The 15,373-nt window shown below is 38.4% G+C and overlaps 2 protein-coding genes across 3 annotated transcripts in view; one reads left to right on the top strand and one right to left on the bottom strand.

Annotated features, from left to right (window-relative positions):
* Window positions 1–15,373, top strand: part of Osi24 (Protein) — a 226,835-nt gene that overhangs the window by 42,359 nt on the left and 169,103 nt on the right. The window lies entirely within an intron of this gene.
* LOC138697734 (uncharacterized) lies at window positions 5,179–13,118 on the bottom strand. The gene is made up of 3 exons (XM_069823214.1): window positions 12,438–13,118; window positions 8,213–8,411; window positions 5,179–5,556 (listed from the first exon to the last, which is right to left on the bottom strand). The coding sequence occupies exons 1-3, from the start codon at window positions 12,996–12,998 to the stop codon at window positions 5,234–5,236; spliced, it is 1,083 nt and encodes a 360-aa protein (XP_069679315.1). The 5' UTR covers window positions 12,999–13,118; the 3' UTR covers window positions 5,179–5,233.

Below are 15,373 nucleotides of genomic sequence, written 5' to 3'. Positions count from 1 at the left end.
ACATAACATTATATAACTTTACAGGGAGTTATACCTGAAAGCTTGATTTGCATAATACACGTCACTGTTCGTTAACAGAAAACCACAATTTAAGTCACACAGAGTTAGTGTGCACTCAATGTTGGTTGCTTGACGGTTGTCAGCCCACTTTGAGGTCTGTGGATATACATAGAGGGAAAAGTTGGATCGGTGTCGGGTAGAGTTCCCGGGTAGCTCAGTTGGTAGAGCGTTTGTACGTTTAACCAAAGTTCCCGGGTTCGATACCCGGTCCCGGAACAATTTTTCCCTCAAAATTATTCAAATCAACTTTACAGGGATTTATACCCGAAAGCTTGATTTGCATAATACACGTCACTGTTCGTTAACAGAAAACCACAATTTAAGTCACACAGAGTTAGTGTGCACTCAATGTTGGTTGCTTGACGGTTGTCAGCCCACTTTGAGGTCTGTGGATATAGAGGGAAAATTTTGATCGGTGTCGGGTAGATTTCCCGGATAGCTCAGTTGGTAGAGCGTTGGTACGTTTAACCAAAGTTCCCGGGTTCGATACCCGGTCCCGGAACAATTTTTCCCTCAAAATTATTCAAATCAACTTTATAGGGAGTTATACCTGAAAGCTTGATTTGCATAACATTATACATTTTGAAGAAAGAGTAATTGGCCTACATGAAAGCACCTATAAAACTCCCAGTTAAATTAAGTGGGTAGGCATTACATACATACATACATACATACATACATACACGCACGCACACACACACACACACGTACTGTCTCTGACTTCACAATCTGGACGATATGTAGACCTAACATTGCCTTTTGAACAGACTTGCACGGACCTGCCCAGGCTTGTACGGTAACAGGTCTATGGATGTAAGTTTAGTAGTGGCCTCGTCTGTTATTGACCGCTAGCGCCCCCGGTTCGACTCTCGGTCTTTTCATGACAATTTGTGACGAAGAAAGCGGACTTTCCAGATGGTTTTGACGCAGAATGTCTTTCGCCTCACTGAGTATGGGCACCCTTTCCGGAATCCATGGTGAAGCAAAATTGGCCTATAGCGTGTTTCAAAATATTTACTGTAACAATGTTATGTTCCACAGCCGAATGCTAATTTTATTAGTACTTAACGTAACTTCAGTGACCACGGACAGTGACGCCACCTATCCTTTCTCGTGCATAAGGACGTCGAAGTTGTGTATAAATTTATCCATGCCGTGCGGCCTCTCTCAGTAATATCTCGGCATTGATAGCAGCTACAGAACTGTACGATCACTCGTTTGATTTTTAATCGCGAGTACTGCAATTTTAAGGTAATAATAGAGTGAACCATAATGATGAATTTGTTGTGAACTGGGACTAATTTCGGAATATTGTTTCATCCCCTTAATTAATTATCTTATCATAGACCCATACCCTTCATTTATAAACCGAAAGAAAAACAAAACAATCAAACCACCACAACTATTCTATAGCTTTCTTTCTGAAGTATTGATTCACGTATTCTACATGCAAGTATATTCCTGATAAGTTATAGCCTAGAGCAGAAGTTTTTTTGGGACACTCCTACTTTATTTTTAATTACATTCTCCACTTCCTTCTCATTTCATCCAACATCTAAAATAGTTAAAAATGGTCTTGGTTGAAGTCTTTGGTGAAGGTCTACTTACGGGTTTTTAGTCTAAATTTTAAAGGCTGGGGCTACAGGACCTGGGGTTTTATCAGATAGCCTACTCATCAGGAGATGACACTAATTGGCTCTGTCATCATGGGATTCACGAATGACTCCCAGGTCACCTGTCGGAGTGGGTAGAATTACCGCATGTATAGAGCGCAGGATTGGCCAATATTAAACCTAAGCGCATGAATTCATCAGGCTCTCGAGAAGCAAGCTGACCAGCTACGTAAATGTATTGTTAAGTCCACCGCTTTGGAGTAACGGTTAGCATGTCGGACCGTCAAACGAGCGGGCCCGGATTCAACTCCTTGAGAAAACTTACTTACTTGAGTTTTTTTCCATAGTTTTCCCTCAAGCAATATTGAAGCAGTGGTGTCCACACCTGTGGAGTAACGGTCAGCGCGTCTGGTAGCGAAATCAGGTGGCCCGGGTTCGAATCCCGGTCGGGGCAAGTTACCTGGTTGAGGTTTTTTTCCGGGGTTTTCCCTCAACCCAATACGAGCAAATGCTGGGTAACTTTCGGTGCTGGACCTCGGACTCATTTCACTGGCATTATCACCTTCATATCATTCAGACGCTAAATAACCTAGATGTTGATACAGCGTCGTAAAATAACCCAATAAAAAAAAAGCAGTGGTATGTGGCCTTTAGTTGTTGGGGGTAGTGCTGTGTACCGTCGGCTCTTCCCTGGCTTTATTGTAGCTCGTGTCGTCCTGGGTAGCGTAGTTGGTATAGCGCTGACCTTCTGTGCTCGAGGTTGCGGGTTCGATTCCGGCCCAGGTCGATGGCATTTAAGTATGTTTAAAAGTGACAGGCTCATAACAGAACATTTACTGACATGTAAAAGAACTCCTGAGGAACAAAATTCCGGCACACCGCCGACGCTAATATAACCTTTGCACTTGCGAGCGTCGTTAAATAAACCATAATTTAATTTAATTTTTGTAGCTCGTGGGATCGCGGTGATTCCTATGCGGGAAGGTGAAGGGATTCTCTAGGCTTTAGGGGAGATCAGAGGCAGCCCGCAGAGGAATCTGTAAGGCGGGGAACCTTAGCGCATGCACACCATCCCATTTCTGTTGGTACAGTGGGTCCACTTAAGCGGCCTACGTGAACGGGCCGTGCCCTCCCTCAAAGTGGACTAATAGAAATGTATTTTTAATTATTGTCTTATTTAATGGCATGACTTCTAGCTTTCATATCATCGTTAGATATACGTTCATGTTTCAAATTAGAATGGGGCCTTACACAGTCCCCGAGATCATGTTACCAATTTATCTCTAACATACGGCATTTAGCATAAGAAATAAAATTGACCTGTTCAGTTCTCATTCGATGTGTCAACGCTACAGTCGAAAACCATTTATTATAACCCATAAAACTATAATCATCCCACTTAAATAGTTAACGTCGGAAAGTCAGAGTTGCTTATGGATGTATCGGAAACAAATACTTGCATATCTTCCTCGCAACACTGGCTGATTATTTTGTATACTACAAGTACCCGATATTCGTCACGCTTGTAAGGTGAAGATAAGATCTGATTGCTGACCTTGACCTCTCCCTTCACTGGTATAAAACACTGTACTTTTCTGAATTGAGCTTATCTTCATTCCATATAAAATAACTCCGCATATCAACAAACATAACGCAAAATCCTTCTGCACCCCCACTGCTGATCGATTCCGATCACCTGTGCTTGAGTTACATTGTGAGTGGTGACGTAGCTGCATGCCATCTTATCACGTATCATTTCCAACAACGCTCCGTCCTCGCCTCGCCTACAAATTATATTCTTTCTTCATTGATTTAGTAATATTTTTTTCAGCTGCTTAATTTATTGCATTTCCTTTTCGCGTTTATAAAAATAACACGTTTTCTATTAAATATTCGGAAATGTATAACAGGTTATGTTTTCATACTGGGAACTAATTATAATGGCTTTCAGGTATAGCTCCCTGTGGAACTGACTTGAATAATTTCGAGGGAAAAATTGTTCCGGGACCGGATATCGAACCTGGGACCTTTGGCTGAGCACGCCAACGCTCTAACGAATGAGGTATCTAGGAACTCTACCAGAATCAGGCTCAATTATTTATCTTTATATCCACATACCTCAAATGGGTTGAGCTTGGTGTGCACTCAATGCTGGATTTCTGACGGCTTGTCAACCACTTGAGGTATGTGCATATAAAGGGAATAATTGAAGGGTTCAGAGCCGTAGTGGGCTAAGCGCCATTTACTAAACCCATAGAAAACAAGGGTTAAAATGAAGTTATTATCATAATTCAATGGAAACATATAGCAAGTAATAGGCTATAAAGTATACACATTAAAACTAAATTATATATCAATCCTCATTAAACTATAATATTCACTTAACTTTAACCCTTGCTTTCTCCGTTTTTAATAAATGGCGCTTGGCCCACTATGGCTCTGAACCCTTCAATTGAGCCTGGTACTGATAGAGTCCCTGGATAGCTCAGTCAATAGAGCGTTGGCGCGCTCAGCCAAAGGTCCTGGGAACTAAAGTCTGTGTGATGTATCTTGTCTCACTGTGAAAAGGGAGAGAAAGTAGATATGTCTTACTTCGTCTGTGTTGTTATGGTGATGGGGAAGTGAAGCGATGCCGTCCATCCATCCAGTGTCGGAAGGGACTAGTTGCTACATTCTGTAGCGCAAAATAAAATTACGAAATATCTCTCTTCGTATTGTGTAGTTCCGTCACTGAGCTTGTCTTTCAAGAAACTGAGTTCCGGTAGCCTGCACAATAACAAGGTTTTGAAAGGAATCCTGAAAATTTACAACCCACCTATAATCTCCACCCTCATTTGAAGGGACTTGGTTTTATTGCTACTGAGACAAGATAAACCTTACCAGGTATAATTAACTTATCGTTCTAGGGGCCATAAAAGACTATTTGTCCTGTAGCCAGTATCATGGGATTCAGGCACGTGCATTTGTTTACATGCGGAGTTAGCTTGAATGGAATGAAGATTAGAAATAACAAAACTTCAATAGATGAACACGGCGAATAAGATAGTCACGAGTAACAGACACGCGGTGAGCGGTATACCTGAACATGAATATCAAAGGATTTCCGACGTTAACCATTTGAGTGGGATAATAATACAGTACTAGCTGTTTCATCGGTCCAAAACCTGAAAATGAATTTAGGAATGATGGAAGTGAATGTTAGGGGAGAGTAGGGTAGTATCGGACATCGGGTAATATCGGACAGTGAGTTTCTTTCATCTACCACACGATGATAGTACCTGATTGACATGGTTACATTTCTGTGATGTCGCATAGAGAAACGTAACCATATCATTCAGGTACTACCATATGATGGTAGATGAAAGAAACTCACTGTCCGATATTACCCGATATCCGATACTACCCGACTCTCCCCTAAATTTAGCAAGCAGATTTACTCAAAGATTGGAGATCTCTGAGCTGATACTAATAGGACATTGAATCGGAGGCACAGGAATGGCTGATGTAGGTGGTATAAATATAATTTATTAAATTAGAAACAACATACAAGTCCAGCCCGTTTAAGAGCGAACGTACGCCCTGTAAGCCAAGGGTTGGGCGTCCAGCGCGCGGCTCCATCCGTGGTCGTACGCGGGGGCGGGGGCAGGGTGCTCGACCACGGGTGTGGCGGCGGGGTAGTGGTACACCTCGTAGTTGACCACCTTGGGCTTGGTAAACTTGAAGATGACCATGGCTCCGGACAGAACAATGGACAGCAGGCCCAGCGTCAGGGCCTTCCACGTCTTGAGAGCGATGAGGGCCAGGGCCAGGGGGATCAGGGCCGAGGCCTTGAATTTGAGACCCAGCAGGAACGGGATCACCACCTTCTTGAGGATCCCGCGCTCTGTCAAACACAGAATGCTTCAATCTGGTGACTTGTGGGAAAGTCATAGGGGATTCGACTTAAAATACGTGCAAATGTAAATATGGTAAAAAAAATAACGATGAAAGTGATGAAAACTTTATGGAAAAAGAATAATACGCATTTATAAACGTCTGGGGTGGTATTCATAGACATTTCGCTAGCCCGCGCTACGAGCGTGCTAAACTAGCCCAGGCTATCGACTGGTTACTTGTACGGGATTCATATCATATCATATCGCTAACACTGGTTTATGAATACGAAAAACATTAGTTCGCTCATCATTCACCGGAAGCTCGCGCCAAGAATGTCTATGAATACGGCCCCTGCTGTTTATGTTATGAAAGTGAAAAGTTTCTTAAGTCAGAAATTCTAAGATTTCAGGAGCAATAATTCTAAAAATATCACCAAAATATAATAATAATAAGTAAAAGAGTTATTTCACTTTACCATTATTATTATTATTATTATTATTATTATTATTATTATTATTATTATTGTTACTTTAATTTTATGGAAGAATACTATGCGTAATTCCAGTGACTAAAATTAAGTTCAATTGATGTGAATTTTTGTTATTCAAGTGAAAAAATTTACGAACTATTCTCGTTGTTATTATTATTATTGTTATTATTATTATTATTATTATTATTATTACCATTATTATTGTGATCATCATCATCGTAATCATCACCTGTCTTGTGCAATACACAAAATATAACAGTTGACAATGTTGTGAAATTCAAATTAGGCACACAAATTAATGTTTTTGTACTTAAAGAAAAGTATAAACTATGTATAATAATAATGATGATGATGATAATAATAATAAGAATAATAATAATAATAATAATAATAATAATAATAATAATAATAATTTGTGTTTGTTGCAGAAGTATGGCAAATTTCTACAAGGGAATAAAATAAAATTTTGGCTACAGAAATGAATGTTTTAAGATCTGCAGGGAAATCAAGAAAAGAAAGAGTAAAAAATAGACAGATAAAAGAAATTATGAAAGTAGAGGAAGAATCAGATATTATTGACGTTATAGAGCAGAAAAATTGCATAGTATGGACATGTAAAGAGAATGACAGAGGTACGACTACCACGACAAATTATGGGATGGATACCGACAGAAAGAAGGAAAAGAGGTCGTGCAGCAAAGATGTGGATAGAAGGGGTACAGACTGCCATGACTTCAAAGAATTTGACACTAGAATAGTGGATGGATAGGGAGGTTTGGCGTTTGGTTTCCGGAAGACGACGTCAGCAGTCATGAAACCGGAAGAAGAAGATAATAATAATAATAATAATAATAATAATAATAATGATAATAATAATAATAATATTTTTATAGGAGTTTGCGTGCATTTTGATATCTCATAGGTCCATCTCTGTAGAATAACGGTTAGCATGTTTCCTCAGTTATTTTGTTTACCTTCAGTTCCTTTATGTAATAGACCTATATGAATTTCTTTGCTTCTCTCAAAGAGATTTTCCAGCTAACAAATGATGAAATCTCTGTTCCGTTGATTCTACTTTTCTTCCATCGGCTGTATGGTAAACTTTTCGCAGCTGTAGACGAGCATAGGGACAGCCACCACTTCACAACATTTTAGTTGAGTTTCTGCCCAAGTTTTATTGTCTTAGCGTTCTTTTTATTTCTCCACATCAGTTAAAATTCATATAGCTTTCTAGTACAGTCTATCCAAATCATCTTCATATTATATTTTTGCATTTTGAGTTCAATGTTGAGTCACTAAAATTTCCTTTTAGTGTTTTATTCTTCACTGTTTGCGTTTCAGTTTAATTTACATATGTAGCATTCTTAAAAATGTTCCTTTTATGAATTCAAAACGTTTAATATGTTTCTGTTTACATTATGTTTTTCCTTAGTCGTGTTAGCAGAGAGATTGTATCGCGAGTCGCGACTCTCTTGTCTGTTGGGAATGGTACATAGTTGATATGTTTGGTTCCCATTTTACTGCCGTCTACGGACCAATTCGCGAAATTGTACTTACGACGTGCTGACATCTATCAGTATGTACCCAGTGTAAATTGCCATCTAGTAGCCATGCCTGAGTAGTCTACAAACATAGCCACTGTCTAAAATTATGGACCAAGGTTTTGCGAATCAATTGTGAAAACCAATCCAGTATTTGGCTTTTGAGATAATTAAATAATAATTAAATCCTCCTTATTTATGACCGAGGAAGCCACTAAAACCCACAATCACATTCTGGAATTTGAACCTGAGGCCTCCTGAATACGAAAGTAATGTATATATATTTTCCATATAGGCCTAAGTATACGTCACATTTCACACTTTGAAACAATATTTAAGCAAAAAAAAAATAATAAATAAAAACAGATGAAGTAATTGTTATTTCATGTAACTCGCCATTTTTGCTTATACAGTGCGTTCGTAGCTCGGCCGGACCTCACTGGCGCGTCAGCGGTAGCTACAGCGCTACTCTGGCAGCAGGCGCGCCAATCTTCACCCAGTCCAAGGCCGCAGGACGGTCTGGTCGAGCTACGAACGCAATGCAGTTTAATGCTAATGATCAAAATGCAATTTAAACATATTTGATCGGTTTATTGATTGCTATATATACTTACGGCTGAGTTAGGGTTTACCTTGTCCTACACTTTTGCTTTCTGAAAGAGGCACTCGAAGTTCAGCTGGAATGTTCTGCAGGAGGAACTTTGGCACGAAGGGCACTAACTCTCCTGAAACGATTTCTTTGGGCACGCGCAGCTTCATTTCGTGATTGCTCAGGAAGGTGTCGATCTTCTCCAGCAGTATGTCGGCGCTCATCGAATTGGATCCGTCCCACTGACAACACAGATCATATAGTTACTGGTAGGGTAATGTCGTGATATCCCTAATTCCGTGATACATTTTTTTCACTTAATATCACGGGATTGGGTATCTTGCTAGGAAGTTCACCGATGTCTCAAAAGTAGCTGAAAGATGTACTCTTTCGAGAAAGATTTCTGTCGCTATGGTCGAACTGCAAAGCTTTGACTGACATTCAGTTTTAAAAAAGTATCACGGGATTAGGGATATAACGGCATTAGGCAACTTTACCCTACATTATACATTACAAGGCAATGTTTCGTCCGTTTCTAAGAATTTCAGTTATATTCACTACTATAACATCTAGTATAGTTCCAGGCAAACTGGAAATGGGCGGATGCGATAAGTTGAATAACTAATTGTTTAACCTCTTTATATTAAACTAGAAGCCAAGATATGTAAGATACAAATAGTTATAAACAATAAAATTATACAACAAGTAAACACTTTCAATTAACTGGGGTGTACACTATCTTATGAAAAAGAGAAAGTTGTGACAACAATACTCTCTATATTTTTGCAAGTCACAGGCATCATAACCAGAGATAGGAAGTTGGTACCAAAGCTGTTAAGTTGTGTGAGCTTGGACTATATCTCTACCGAATGAAAAGTCTAGTAGCGCAACTCTCAATGACAGTGAACCAGAACGACAAACATGTAATACAGCCAGGTAGTAACCAAACATGTACTCCAATCGTCCAAAGCCTTGGAACAAGAAAATAATAAATGAATAATATAAAAAAACAATAATTTGTAATTGTAATCCCAAACTAAAGTAATTTACCCATACATATAAAAATAACAAAGTAGTCCTATACAATTATGATTCTAGCATTATTATAACAAATAACAGTGAACATTTTTATTTTATTAAAAGAAATACTCTTTTATGTTCAGAAAAAAATAAAAAGCAATATTATTCTGAAAATATTCGTTCTACGTCACAAATGTTACTGAAGCAAATCTGAAATATGACACAGTATATCTTAAAATCATTAGGTGAACAACAAATTTATGAATATAATAGTGTGTCTCGTATGTGGCATATAATATTAAACCCATAATTGTTTTCAAGAATATTTTTAATTTCTATTGACAGCTAGGAAGTTCGTATCGTAATTCCGATGTTGAACTTGGACTGTAACGTAACCAAATGCATAGCAGCACGAGACGTCAGCAATTAACGAATAATAATCCGGGAAAAAAATAAACGTGTTACACACTCCTGTTTGCACGATTATTTAATAAAAAATGAGATTACTTTTTTGGAATCATGGATAATAAATATTACATAAATAATACAATAATAACAGAATAGCTCACTTTGTTCAGAACCTAAAATATTAATATAAATTAACTCTATTCTTCAAACTGAAGAGCATGGTCATAGGAAGAAAAATGAGGCAGTAGAGCAAGTGGACAGCTTGGGATGTACTATAAGCAGTAACGTGAGCTGCTGCCAGGAAGTCAAAAGGAGAATAGCAATGGCCAAGGAAGCTTTTAATAGAAAAAAGAGCATTTTCTGCAGACCTTTGAAAAAGAACTAAGGAAGAGACTAATGAAATGCTTTGTATGGAGTGTAGCATTGTATGAGGCAGAAACATGGACATTGCGACGAAGTGAAGAAAAGCGAATAGAAGCATTTGAAATGTGGATATGGAGAAGAATGGAGCGTGTGAAGTGGACAGACAGAATAAGAAATGAAGCTGTGTTGGAAAGAATGGGTGAAGAAAGAATGATAGTGAAACTGATCAGGAAGAGGAAAAGGAATTGGTTGGGTCACTGGCTGAGAAGAAACTACCTACTGAAGGATGCACTGGAAGGAATGGTGAACGAGAGAAGAGTTTGGGATAGAAGAAGATATCAGATCATAGACGACATTAAGATAAGGATCATATGAAGAAACGAAAAGGAAGGCAGAAAATAAGAAAGATTGGAGAAAGCTGGGTTGGCAGTGAAAGACCTGCCCTTAAGCAGAATACTAAATGAAATGAAATGAAATAAAATTCTTCAACCTATTCATGACTGTATACAGCTCCACAGAATGGTACTATGCGTTGTTTGTGAACTGCGTATCGCCTGTAGTGAGCAGGAATAGGGAGCGCTGTACTCAGCTGAAATCTACTGTTTTGGTACGAACTTCATACTTAGCCTATGTCATAACTTTCAAAACCCCACGTCCTTGCAACGAATTGAGTTAAGATTATATAACACATTATAAGTATGGTATGGTTGGGAATTCTAGATTTTATTCGCGAGCGGAAAATTTAGCTCCCGAGACGAAGCTGAGGGTGATAATTTCCACTGGAGCATTAAATATTTTACTCTCGTGTGCTATACGTTATTTTTGTCATTACTACTATCTACACTAGAATGCAGGGCCTATAAAAATTTTTAATTTTAATTTGTAGGCCTTTTCTTAGTAATGTGTTGGTTGTGAAGAAGCCATAAATGAATATGTGAAATTTATTATCGGTAATGAGTTAGTTTTTAAGAAGAGAGTGAGTTAAAATCTTTTAATTCACTCTTGTAACAGGGGTATGGTATACGGTAGATTATGGATAGAGATTGGTACAAGCTTAAGCCACTAGTATGGGCCAATTGAGCTATCTAAAAAATTTGACGTACGCAGGAAACGGCCGGAAATTTTTTTAGAGCCAACAGGACAGGTAGCTCTTTAGATAATACCAATTTTTTTCCTGAGGTTAGAACATGGGCAAAATGAAGTTCCGAATATTAAGGTGCAATACCCAAAATTCTGCGAGAGAGTGAGATAAGAGTGTAATTAATTTTTTGTCTTAAAATTAAATGAATTAAAAGGACCAGATATTTTGTATCCATCAGATAATGGAGAAAAAATGGGAGTATAAGGGTACAGTGCATCAGTTATTCATAGATTTCAAAAAGGCATATGACTTGGTTAAGAGAGAAGTTTTATATGATATTCTTATTGAATTTAGTATTCCCAAGAAACTAGTTCGATTAATTAAAATGTGTCTCAGTCAAACCTACAGCAGAGTTCGTATAAGCCAGTTTCTGTCAGATGCTTTTCCAATTCAATATGGGCTAAAGCAAGGAGATGCACTATCACCTTTACTTTTTAACTTTGCTCTAGAGTATGCCATTAGGAAAGTCCAGGATAGCAGAGAGGGTTTGGAATTGAACGGGTTACATCAGCTTTTATCATCCAGTCTGCTGTCAAAAAATCTGAAAGTTATATTACTGGTTGTTCTTTATGGTTATGAAACTTGGACTCTGACTTTGAGAGAGGAACATAGGTTAAGAGTGTTTGAGAATAAGGTGCTTAGGAAAATATTTGGGGCTAAGAGTGATGAAGTTACAGGAGAATGGAGAAAGTTACAAAACACAGAACTGCACGCATTGTATCCTTCACCTGACATAATTAGGAACATTAAATCCAGACGTTTGAGATGGGCAGGGCATGTAGCACGTATGGGCGAATCCAGAAATGCATATAGAGTGTTAGTTGGGAGGCCGGAGGGAAAAGACCTTTGGGGAGACCGAGACGTAGATGGGAAGATAATATTAAAATGGATTTGAGGGAGGTGGGATATGATAATAGAGAATGGATTAATCTTGCTCAGGATAGGGGCTAATGGCGGGCTTATGTGAGAGCGGCAATGAACCTCCGGGTTCCTTAAAAGCCAATAAGTAAGTATGTAAGTTAGTAAGTTAAAATTAATTTTTATGTACGGGATTATGCCTCCGATCGAAGAATTCTTCTAAAAAAATTCAGAGTTTTCGGATAACCACAAAAATTAACGTGTAAAAGTAATGTAACATTATCAGGTGCGGGAATAAAACAAACGACTTTGGAAAAACGACATTTTCGTCATCAGGGATGCTATAAAGACTTACTTTCAAGGCATTGGCAATCGATTTTTCTTTGGTAAACTCACAATTGGACTAGTAATAACGATAGGCTATTTGCAGCAACCTGAATTCTTAATCACACTGTTTTCTAAGTCTGAATGAACCTACCTGTAGCGGACGCTCGAACTCATAAGGCTGTTCCATGAACCGTCCAGTCTTCTCGATGATCAGATCTTCGGTGAGCATGATCCTGTCCTTCTTGGCTGCGGCACTCAGGAAGGACAGTACTTTGGGCTTCACACAGGTGAAGGACCCGTACTGCACGCACTCCACATAGGCCCTCTTGATCATGTCAGCAGCTGACACGTCAGACCACGACCTGCCGTTCTCCTCTTCTGGGAGTGAAGCTTCATTTTCTCTGATGTTTTCTTCCATCGTCTGCTCTGGTCCAGCCTCGGCCATCGTCATGGGCTCCGTCTCGGCCATCATTGGCTCACTCGTCTTCATCTGCGACGCAACAACTGCTTCCGTCATCGGAATCGTTGGAAGCATAGCTTCCGGTTGGGACAACACCGGTACGGTATCGTCCATCGTTGTATCCATGCCGCTCGTGGTACCTGACATCTCTGGCATCGTTGCACTATCTTGCACTTTCTCAGATAACATTTCATATGCTTGAGCAGACACGAGAATCGCTAAAATTAGCGAAATCAAAAAGTGCCTTTTCATTTTTGTTGCCGAATGCTTTACCAAACTCGATTAATTTAAATGCTAAATTAATATTATGATAATTTTGACGTTGAACCGGCCACTGCTGGACAGTAAATGAGTACCTAATCAGTACGACATTCAGCTTTTATATCAGGTACTCCCCCTACCGGCTCACGACGCCGTGTTTCACTCGTCGGGGTCCCCGTGACATACTAAAAGCAAAATTGAAGACCTAATTTCTCCGAAGGATTTCGATCTGATGTCGATATTCGCAGGCGTGTGTGCGAGGAGCAGGTGCAAAGGGGGACAGAATCCCCATGCAAGTAGAGCGATTTGGATGGCGGAATGAATATCGAAACACCTTCACTTCGTTTTTGGCATTGCTTACGGTGCGTCAGAACTATAGCTCGACATACATATCGTACACTGAAACACACAAAGAAACAGGTAACGTGAAGTTAGTACAATATTCCTATTAGGCCCAGTATTAGAATAGAATACTGTAACATTTTCTTCTTTCCCATATAATCGTTATTTATGCGTTTTTCTTACGTTCGTCTTTTTCTTTTTCTTATTCTAACGCTGCTATCATTACTGCAATATAATTATTTCTTGGCCTACAAATAATAAGTCCATTATCAGAACTATTTTTAGACAATTAATTTCTTATTTTTTCGTATTTTTTATGTTACAATATTAGTTTTAGTATGCTGAGTTTCAGTATAATAATAATAATAATAATAATAATAATAATAATAATAATAATAATAATATTTTCGCCTAAGAGGGATGAAATTACAGGAGAATGGTGGAAGTTACTCAACACAGAACTGCACGCGTTGTATTCTTCACCTGACATAATTAGGAACATTAAATCCAGACGTTTGAGATGGGCAGAGCATGTAGCACGTATGGATGAATCCAGAAATGCATATAGAGTGTTAGTTGGGAAGTCAGAAGGAAAAAGACCTTTGGTGAGGCCGAGACGTGGGAGGATGGGAGGATAATATTAAAATGGTTTTGAGTGTGAGGTAAGATATGATGGTAGGGACTGGATTAATCTTGCTCAGGATAGGGATCGATAGCGAGCTTATGTAAGGACGGCGATGAACTTCCGAATTTTTTAAAAATCATTTGTAAGTAAGTAAGTGAGTAATTATTATTATTAATAATAGTTATAATAATAGACTAATAATAATAGTAATAATAATAATAATAATAATAATAATAATAATAATAAAATAATAATAATAATAACTTTATTAAAATGATTTTTTTCTATGATCAGGTTTTGACCGGTAATTTATCGTCCTATTAGTGGCAAGGAAGAAAAATGTGGAGTTTTTTTTATGTGGTCAGCATGGAACAATATCACTGCTTAAGAAATCACAGTACTCACACAAAACGAAGGAAACAAACTGGATTCACACTCAGTTTCTTGGAGAGGAAGATAAACTTTCCCGTCGGAGATCGAACCTAAGGTCACTGTAACTTTAAATCTACCACCACGCGCTGAAGACAATGTCTCGGTCGAACTATATGTCTATCAGCACGCATGTTGGAACTCGTGAAGTATTGCGGTTTATCAAAAGAGAATTTGATTCCAGACACGTCCTGCGCTTCTGAAAAGGAAGGGTACACACCGCGAGCCAATTGCAGCAGCCAGAGGAAGTGCGAGACACGACACGGAACGCGATTAGTGGCAACGAAGTCACAGAAATTAAAAATATCAGTCGATTAATGCGATATTTAATGGAAAATATAAGCTTTTTCCCTGTGTGCTCGCGTTTGTAGTTTATAGATACCAAACGATGTGTGTAATTTTTCTCACCAAAATAATGTAAATTTGATCCCGATTTTACGGATTCTCCGAGTACTTACAGCTGACTTTTTCATCCCTTTATTGTTCCGTAAAGTGATTATTTTGTACTGTAACTTTGTGAAAAATCACTCACTGTAGTTGAAAACGAGTGTTAAGAAAATATTTCAATAAAATCAAAATCTACATAATTGGTAACACTGTAACCGACATTCGTTTTAATAATTAAAATTGACTCTGTAAGGCGCTGATTCAACTGACGCTGCATTCTAATTCTTATTTACTGACTCGACATTCAAGAATGAATAGTAACAAAAACCTTCTGTCTTCTCCATTATTTCTTTCTTGTGTAATATCTTGTGTTATTCGTCATCTTTTACAATATCCACCTCGCGTCAATGGAATTCCTTGTCACAAAGTATTAGGGGCTGCAAGACAACAAACACCTTTAAAAACAGCTTAAAAGATAACCTTATTAGCATTTCACTCCAATCATACTGATTTAAACTATCACTGACTACATTGTTACTTCTTTCTTTAGACATCACCCTGATAGTGCTGTATTTTCAAAATT

Source organism: Periplaneta americana, chromosome 4 (genome assembly GCF_040183065.1).
Source record: "Periplaneta americana isolate PAMFEO1 chromosome 4, P.americana_PAMFEO1_priV1, whole genome shotgun sequence".
Classification (NCBI taxonomy): Eukaryota; Metazoa; Arthropoda; class Insecta; order Blattodea; family Blattidae; genus Periplaneta; species Periplaneta americana.
The sequence above is the reverse complement of the archived record's forward strand: the minus strand, read 5'-3'. Positions and strand labels throughout refer to the sequence as shown.

What these genes read in the sequence shown, in the direction of transcription:
- LOC138697734 (XM_069823214.1), bottom strand. Translation starts at nt 12,998, where the DNA reads ATGAAAAGGCACTTTTTGATTTCGCTAATTTTAGCGATTCTCGTGTCT. An exon ending in AGTTCGAGCGTCCGCTACAG is followed by an intron (nt 8,412 to 12,437) that starts GTAGGTTCATTC and finishes CTGTGTTGTCAG; the next exon opens with TGGGACGGATCCAATTCGAT. An exon ending in AAGCAAAAGTGTAGGACAAG is followed by an intron (nt 5,557 to 8,212) that starts GTAAACCCTAAC and finishes TGTGTTTGACAG; the next exon opens with AGCGCGGGATCCTCAAGAAG.